The 8,535-nt window shown below is 36.3% G+C and overlaps 1 protein-coding gene and 1 long non-coding RNA gene across 2 annotated transcripts in view; one reads left to right on the top strand and one right to left on the bottom strand.

Annotated features, from left to right (window-relative positions):
• Positions 1–726: 726 nt before the first annotated feature.
• On the bottom strand, positions 727–5,910 carry LOC110038749. The gene is made up of 3 exons (XR_002295452.1): positions 5,770–5,910; positions 895–950; positions 727–800 (listed from the first exon to the last, which is right to left on the bottom strand). It is a non-coding gene; the product is annotated as an uncharacterized LOC110038749 (long non-coding RNA).
• A 1,218-nt stretch (positions 5,911–7,128) lies between these two features.
• The window catches only part of LOC110038747 (protein FAR1-RELATED SEQUENCE 5-like), a 2,840-nt gene continuing 1,433 nt past the window's right edge, over positions 7,129–8,535 (top strand). The window contains exons 1-2 of the mRNA XM_020743638.1: positions 7,129–7,372; positions 7,421–7,688. Of these exons, the coding sequence (XP_020599297.1) occupies positions 7,129–7,372; positions 7,421–7,688 (512 nt within the window). The remainder of the gene's footprint in view (positions 7,373–7,420; positions 7,689–8,535) is intronic.

Raw genomic sequence — 8,535 nt, 5'->3', positions numbered from 1 at the left:
CATTGTTATAAAGCGGAGTCAACTTTATAAATTTTACACAACTATATTCAACCAGGATCACATTACAAATTGAGCAATCACTTAAATACAATTTCCACATATATATAAATTTGATACATGATTTAGATTTTAAGCCTCATACATTGATAAACCTCTACTCAATTGAAATATAGTGAAATTTAAGCAAATACAAGATCATAACATAAATATTATGATTTAAATAAAACTCTGCTACGTGGTCTTGTCATATCAGACCAAAGAAGTTTAATAATTGAAGTCTCGAAGAACAAGTACATTGTAAGAAATTAGGGGAATTTATACACATAACACCCAATTCCTATGTATAGCATCTCAACTTTATTTTTTGGTATTTAAACCACCCAAATCTTTCATATCACATGAAAAATACAACTATTTTATCTTTTCAAAAGTGAAATGCATCTTTTCATGTATATGTAAGGTGGTATGTATGTAAAAGTTATAGTTTAGGTGTTAGACATGTAAATACATAAGAAGGCAAATTACAAAGTGTTCTACATTTAACAGATCTCCTCAGAAGCATACGTCATCATTAGTATTATCCAAACAATTTGGAGATAACATTACTTTCACGTTTTTTTGTTCATTTTCTAGCAATGTTCCTCCTAGTCATCCAAGAAATGGAGAATGTTTCAATAGCAGGAAGAGAAATGAGAATTGAAACGAAGAAAAAAAAAGCTTACTTTACCTCGTACACGAGAGTTCAATTTTTGGCATGAGACGTGTTGAATGATTGAGTGACCACTATATGTATAACGTATCTGGCAACATAAAAACACAATGCAAAGAATAAAAAACATGAAATGCTTTGAGAAACGTAAACATAAGGAATGAGGATTTTATACAAACTGATACCTTCTGGCAAAAGTTGGGTGTTTTTAGACAATTACTTTCACGGCTCTGGAGCCCCTCTGCAGACACAATATAGAAACCTCTCAGAAAAACAAAAAATATGGGAAAATTTTGAAAAGAATCAATCATCATATTGCTAACATAGCACCTAAAGGTTTGGAATTTACATATTCAGCATGTTAACTTCATATTTACACGAAAAGCACTCTCAGTTAAATTTTCATTCTTGCGGTCTGCTCTTTGCCACCCACTATCTTCAATGTTTGAGCCACAACCTAGGTGCCCTCGCCATCGATGCCATCGTCCAGTGACTCGAGTAGTTGTCAAGGTTCTGAAATATATGAGAAGGAAACGGCGGGATCACGACGAACAAAGACCTCCCAACTTCTGCCCTGCTCAAATCCGAAACCATTCAGCTAGGTAGGTAACCCTCATTTTTTTCTCTCACTTCCTCGTACACACAGTCTTTGTGCGCTTCATCTTCCTAATTTCCTTGGATTTCAAGCAAAGCGAAGGCTTCATCTTACTAATTCCCCTAGATTTCAGGTAAAGTGGACAAAAGAAGGGATTTAAGCATCATCTTTGCTGATTAAAAGAAGGAGAAATGAGGTTTAGGGCTAGTTTAGGGCAACTTATTTGGAGCGGCGCGTTTTGAAAACGCTGGATGAAGCGCTTGGAAATAGCAACGGGGCCGCTTTTCTTAAAAAAACTATGTTAAACGCAAGCCATGGGGTCCCGCGGCCCGCGTTTTCTCGCTAACATATTACTGTAATAGTCTCTCGCGCTTCGCTCCCACTCTCATGTTTCTTCTGTCCTCATCTCTCTTGACCGCTCCTCTTTGCGCATCTCTTCGGTGGCAACGTTTTGCCTCTCTTTTCTCTCTTCCCTCCGTTTTTTTGTGGCAGCAGGTTGCCTCTCTACTCTCTCTCTTCCCTTCGTTCTCCCTCTCTCTATTTACTGTGCTCTCTGTCCTCCTATAGTGTCACCTATTTTTTTATGGAATGACTTTCACTTTGCGATTTGTGGCTTTCTCATTTGCAGTTTGAAGTGAAATTTTGGATTTTACGAATTTGTGGCTAAATTTGATATGTAATAGGGTTTTATCTTTAACTTTGATGTTTGAGTGAGAATTTGAGAAATGACTGAAACATGGTGTTTGATTTGTTGATAGCAATGTTTCGGGTGCCCCATATGTAATTGCTTCAAATGAAAAATATGATATGGAGTTTTATCATTACCTTTGATGTTTGAGTGAGAATTTGAAAAATGAATGAAAGAGTGCGTGTTTGATTTGTTGATAGCAATGTTTTGGAAAAATTACATGTAGAGCACCCAAAAATGATGCATTTACGCTTGCCACAATCAAACAATTGTGAATTTGTTAAAAATGAAAAACATATGATGGGATTTTATCATTACCTTCGATGTTTGAGTGAGTGTTTGAAAACCGGATAAAAGAGTGTGATTGATTTGTAGATAGCAATGTTTTGGGTAAATTACATACAGTGCACTCAAAACCGATGCATTTACGCTTGCCACAATCAAACCATTGTGAATTTGTTAAAAATGAAAAATATGGGATGGAATTTTATCATTATTGAGTGAGTGTTTGAAAACCGGATAAAAGAGTGTGATTGATTTGTAGATAGCAATGTTCTGGGTAAATTACATACATAGCACTCAAAACCGATGCATTTATTGTTGCGGCAATCAAACCATTGTAAATTTGTTAAAAATAAAAAATACAGGATTGGATTTTATCTTTACCTTTGATGTTTGAGTGAGAATTTGAGATATGGCTGAAAGAGGGTGGGTGCTTGATTTGTTGATAGCAATGTTTCGGGTGTCATATATGTAGTATCCTCAAATGAAAAATATGGAATGAGGTTTTCTTTACCTTTGATGTTTGAGTGAGAATTTGAGAAATAGTTGAAAAAGAGTGTTTGATTTGTAGTTAGCAACGTTTCAGGTGCCCTGCATGTAGCATCCTCAAATGAAAAATATGGGTGGGGTTTTATCTTTACCTTTGATGTTTCGGTGAGAATTTGAATTGATTTTTTTATAACAATGTTTCGGGTGTCCAGTATGTAGTATCGTCAAATGAAAAATATAGAATTGGTTTTTATCTTTACCAATGATGTTTGAGTGATAATTTGAAAAATGGATGAAAGAGGGTTGTGCTTGATTTGTTGTTAGCAATGTTTCGGGTGTCTGTATGTAATATCCTCAAATGAAAATATGAGTTGGGGGTTTATGTTTACCTTCGATGTTTGAGTAAGAATTTGAGAAATAACTGAAAGAGGGTGCTTGATTTTTTGATAGCAATGTTTTGGGTGTCCTGTATAAAGTAGTCTCAAATGAAAAAAATATGATGGGGTTTTATCTTTATCATTGATGTTTGAGTGAAAATTTGACAAATGGCTAAAAGAGAGTGCTTGATTTGTTTATAGCAATGTTTCAGGTACCCAGTATGTAACTGCATCAAATGAAAAATATGGCGTGGGGTTTTATTTTTACCTTTGATGTTTGTTGGCGGTATAGGTTGGCTTGTATGTGGAGGTGGTAGTTGGTGTGTAGTTGTGTGTGTATTAGAGGATGTGTTGGTGGATGTGTGGGGTTGTGGTTGGTGTGTGATTGTGTTTGTGTTGAAAGATGTGCTGGTGGATATTTAGCGGTGGTGGTGTTGCGGAGGTAGTGGTTGGTGTTTGATTGTTTTCGTGTTAGAGAATGTGTTGATGGTGTTGTAGTTGGTATTGTGGAGGTGGTGGTTTGTGGTTGTGTTTGTGTGGAGATGTTAGTGTGTGGAGGTAGTGGTGGTATTGTGGATGTGTTGGTGCCTTGATGTTTTGGGAGGTGATGTGTAGGTGGTGTTGTAGTATAATGTCGAGGGGCATTGGTGGTTATTGTGGCACCTATTTTTATTTGGGTTGGGATATTTTAGCATTTATATTTACGTTAATTAGTTTTTTCATTAGAGTAATATAATGATTAAGACAAAAGATGTTGGTTCATCTACAATGAGAGATAAAGAGACTATTAATATTTTGTGACATTTGCCTCAAGGTGGTTGAACTAGAAAATATATCTGCAACATATTTCAATAAGAAAGACTGATGAAATATTATTAGAAAATTCAAGGATAACAATGTTTTGGAGGTCTATGATAAGACTTTTGATCTTATTAGTTTTTTTGGATGGCATGTATGTTGCTATTGGTTGATATCACATGCGAAATCCTAAAGAAGACGATCGAATTCATCTTTTTTTTTCGGTGCTATGATTTTTTATATTCTTCTGTATGACTTTTTTTGGTGATATGTATATGTGACACACATAAGCTTGGAATTTCGTGGGTTAAAGACAACTAAGAATCTTTTTTTTATAAGGTCTGTTGTCTTCTTGTAGTGACAGATTCGTTGGTTTATATATTGAGTTTTTTGAGACCTAACAACTACATCAAACTATAATTAATTGCTTTTGTTATCAATTTTTACTTTCGTTATGTCTAAAAATATGTTTTCTTAATCATTCAAGAAGGATTAGCTCAAGTATTTTTGATACCTCTAAAAGATTGCATTACTACTGTTGACTTCAAAGTTCTCTGCTAACTACATATCACTACATATCAGCCACATAGTTACGGGAGAGTTCTATAGAGGCCCAGGAGAATCATGAAAAACTGTGACTATTTTTTATGGACAGATTGACTGAAATATTCCACCGTTGAGAGTGATCGGACATGGAGAATATCCTTGAAGGATGGCTTAACTTGTGACATATGTCTTCTACATTTTAAAATTAATATTATCTAAAAATAATATTATCATAATATTAATTGTTGGTTTAAAAGTCTGTTTCTTAAATTTTAGTAGTCATGCTACTCAATATTAAGTGATGTGTCTATCTTTATTTTGTAATATTCTGCACTGGATATTTGCTTTTAAAGTATAGAATATATTGGTATGAACAGTCCTATTGCAAATAATATTACTATTTAGGGACAAAATGGTTATTTGTCCAGAAACCGCTGCACCACAGCTGTTTTCAAAATGCAAAAAAGACAACCAATTTTTGCACTGCAGTTTCCTATGATAGCTGCTACACAGCAACTGCCCCAAACAGACCCTTAAGATCCTGCACTTTGGATTAATCATAGATTTTTAAATTAGTTATTCTGTAAATTTTAAGCTTCTTTCACATCCCCTAACATGTTTGTTTATGTTTCACCCTCACCGAAGGTGTAGAATGTATAGAGGACGATGTTCAACAGAATCCGACAAGTCAATGACTTTGTACCGTTCGACGCGGCAACGCAGGAGGCTGGAAATCTCAGCGGGGGGCTGAGTGCGGCATGGGCGGAGCCGCCGAACTTGTTGGACTTCGGCGACTCCATCTCGGATGTGATCATTTCTTCCTTGAGTTCGGTGATGACGGCATGCAGGAACTCACGAAGAAGAGTGCAATGAGAAAACAGACTTAACGTAAGGGTTGTTGTGCATGTAAATATGAATTTTGAGGTGCTGAATATGTAAATGCCAAACTTTCATATGTAAAAACCCCTTTTTTTGGGCTCACACAGAGGAACTTAAACCAATAGAATAATTAATGAGAAAACAAACCGCACAGTTTGCAAAAGACGAGTTAAAACTGTTCCAAAAAAACGTTCTGAGAACAAAAGCAATGGCAAAGTGATAAATACAAATTCTTCATGAAATGTGCACCAAAAAGTGTTGCTAAATAGCAAAAACTAACTTTCGAACCTAACGATGCGCGTAATCGAGAAAAGCAACAAACCAAAGCGACAAAACAAACGCTAAACACTAATAAAGACGAATTGAAAAGGCAGGGAAATTTGGAGAAGGAGAAGAGAATATATACGGGATTTCTTGATTCCATGGGAGGAGATTTGAGAAACGGAGCTTGAAGAAAGGGCCGGCAGCTGAGCCATGCAGGTAAAAAATCGCGTGGCTCCGATGGAGTGGAAATTATCTTCGGATCTAGAAAAGCGGGTTAGGGTTTCGCTTTCCTCCCGCCTTGTTTTATCAAAAACAGCCTCCTCTAGGTTCACCTACCCCGCATGTGGGAAAAAATTTGCATGCGATATATCCAATCAGAAGACGTCACATAATTTTCGACGGGTCCACTGTATTAAATAAATATAATATTTCTCTATATAACTCGTTTGTACCTTGATCTGTAACTCCGATATACCCTTTCATATATCTCGCGGGTGGTCTGCAGTGATCCGATTGTAACCGAAATATATTAGTCATGTACCTTCCGCGGTACAGGGTCATGTAACGCGCTTGTAACCGGAGTATACCCAAGTTATACCTTCCGCGATACAAGGTCATGTAACACGCTTGTAACTGTGATATACCCCAACTATACCTTCCGCGGGTGTAACTTGCCTGAAACCTTCCTATAACGTTGAACACCGCGAAAGTAGCTTTTGTACTATCGTTGTAACTCGATTATAACCGCCATATAACAGACTTTGAAGCTCGCCATATAACAGACTTTGAAGCTCGTATAGTGGAACGGCACTTGTAACCGCATAGATTAGAGATTGTATCCATGTTGTAATTGTCATGTAACAAAGGATTATGCCCCTTCAGTTGTAACCGCACGTGTACCCTGAATGTAACTACGCTGTACATGATTTAAATTGGTGAGCGCGAAGCATGGTATTTAAGCAGCTAGGTTTACTATTTCATTGTTCTCTGACCATTTTCTCTTGTAGTGGCAGTTTCGGGCTTTTCGACCTCTTGAACTTGAAGATGGAGTACGACTATAGAGAGTGTCAGTTTATGTTCGACGCAGTGCATGACGCAGAAGGAGAAGATGAACGTTATCCGAACAGGACAGAAGAAGTGGAACTTAAAATGGAGGCATGTTTGGAGATGTGTTGTTATAATAATTAGTTTAAGGTTTTCTTTTATGTTCTTTGTTGTTATGGTTTTCTTATATTTAGGATATATCTGTTTTTGTATGTATGTTGTGTTATGTTTCTTCTGTTTTTTGTATGTTTTCTTATAATTAGTTTATGGTTTTCTTAAATGGAGGCATGTTTACATAGTTGCATGGTATTAGGTGTAATAAAAACAGAGAATTAAACATTGGAGTAATTAATATATCCTTCATTAAACTCAATAACATTTTATTCTCTTATGTGTGCAGTTTGGTGAGAGCAAAGCTAGTTGTACCGAGCAAACAAAAAACATATTACTTTAAACGATGGTCCACAATGAGAAAGAAGCATATGAAGTATATTTTGTTTACGCTCATCATATTGGATTCAGTGTTCGTAAGGATCACGCTACGTTTTGGACTAACTCCAAAAATATCAAGACGAAGGACTTCGTATGTGGAAAAGTAGGTTTCAAGAAAGAGCTCAAGATTATAGAAACTGTTAAATATATAAGAGCAGAAACAAGAACTGGTTGTCCTGCAATGATACGATACAGAGTTGATGAGAAAGGCAATTTGACAGTTAAAAAATTAACTTAATTGCATAACCACTCACTAGCAAACCCCGTTGACAAGCACTCGTTGCGTTCCAGCAGAAAGATAAGTGAAGTAAATGCCGATGTGCTTAGATCCATGACACAATCTGGGATTAGACCAAAAGACGCGTTTAACTTCCTAGCCCAAGAAGTTGGTGGTGTAGAGAACCTGGAATGCATAAAGACAGATGCTTTCAATTTTATTCAAAGGGAGAGGAGATGTAGAATTGAAAATGGTGATGTGAATACTTTATTGCAGTTGTTTGTAAAGAGACGTGCTGAGGATAGCATGTTTGAATGAGATTTTGAAACTGATGTGAGCGGCAGACTGATGAGTTTTTTTTGGAGCGATGGGACATCCAGGCTTGATTATGACTGCTTTGGAGATGTGATTATATTTGATACGAGCTATAGGTTAAATAAATATAACCTATGTTTTGCTCCTATTGTTGGTGTTAACCACAATTAGCAGAATATTTTATTTGGAGTCGGATTCTTGTCGGAGGAGACGACAGACTCGTTCAAATGGCTTTTTAAAACCTTCATTTGTATCATGGGTGATAATCATCCAATAACAATCTACACTGATTAGGATCAGGCTATGGCTAGAGTAATAGCAGAAATTTTGCCAAAAATATACGACATAGATTATGTCAGTGGCACATATACAAGAAATTGCCTACAAAGGTTCATTGCGGCGTGCGAAATAGGATTGTCAGTAATCTTTTTTTTATAAATGCTTGAGAAAATGCGAGTCTGAAGAGGAATTTGATGATACATGGAGGGTGATGATTGAGACAGGTAATCTCCAGGACAATATTTGGTTATATGATATGTACAAGATTAGACATAAGTGGTCTATAACTTTTAATAAGAATGTATTTGGAATGAGAATTTTAGCCACACAGAGGAGCGAGTCAACTAATAACATATGTCATGGTGTCTCAAAATCTACAAGTTATATTACAAATTATTTCTTGGGCATAGAAAATGTAATGAGAACATGGAGGCGAAATGAAAAGGGCAGGATTTCAAATGTGATCAATCTATGATTACTCCTGTCGCGAAGAGCAGCCCAATATGAGGCAGGAAGTTGCATTTTACTTAAGGAAGCTGTAAACAATGTTTGGGGAAGAAT

The sequence above is a fragment of the Phalaenopsis equestris genome, unplaced genomic scaffold, assembly GCF_001263595.1.
Source record: "Phalaenopsis equestris unplaced genomic scaffold, ASM126359v1 Scaffold233704, whole genome shotgun sequence".
Taxonomy (NCBI): domain Eukaryota; kingdom Viridiplantae; phylum Streptophyta; class Magnoliopsida; order Asparagales; family Orchidaceae; genus Phalaenopsis; species Phalaenopsis equestris.
This window is presented reverse-complemented; position numbering and strand designations above follow the sequence as displayed.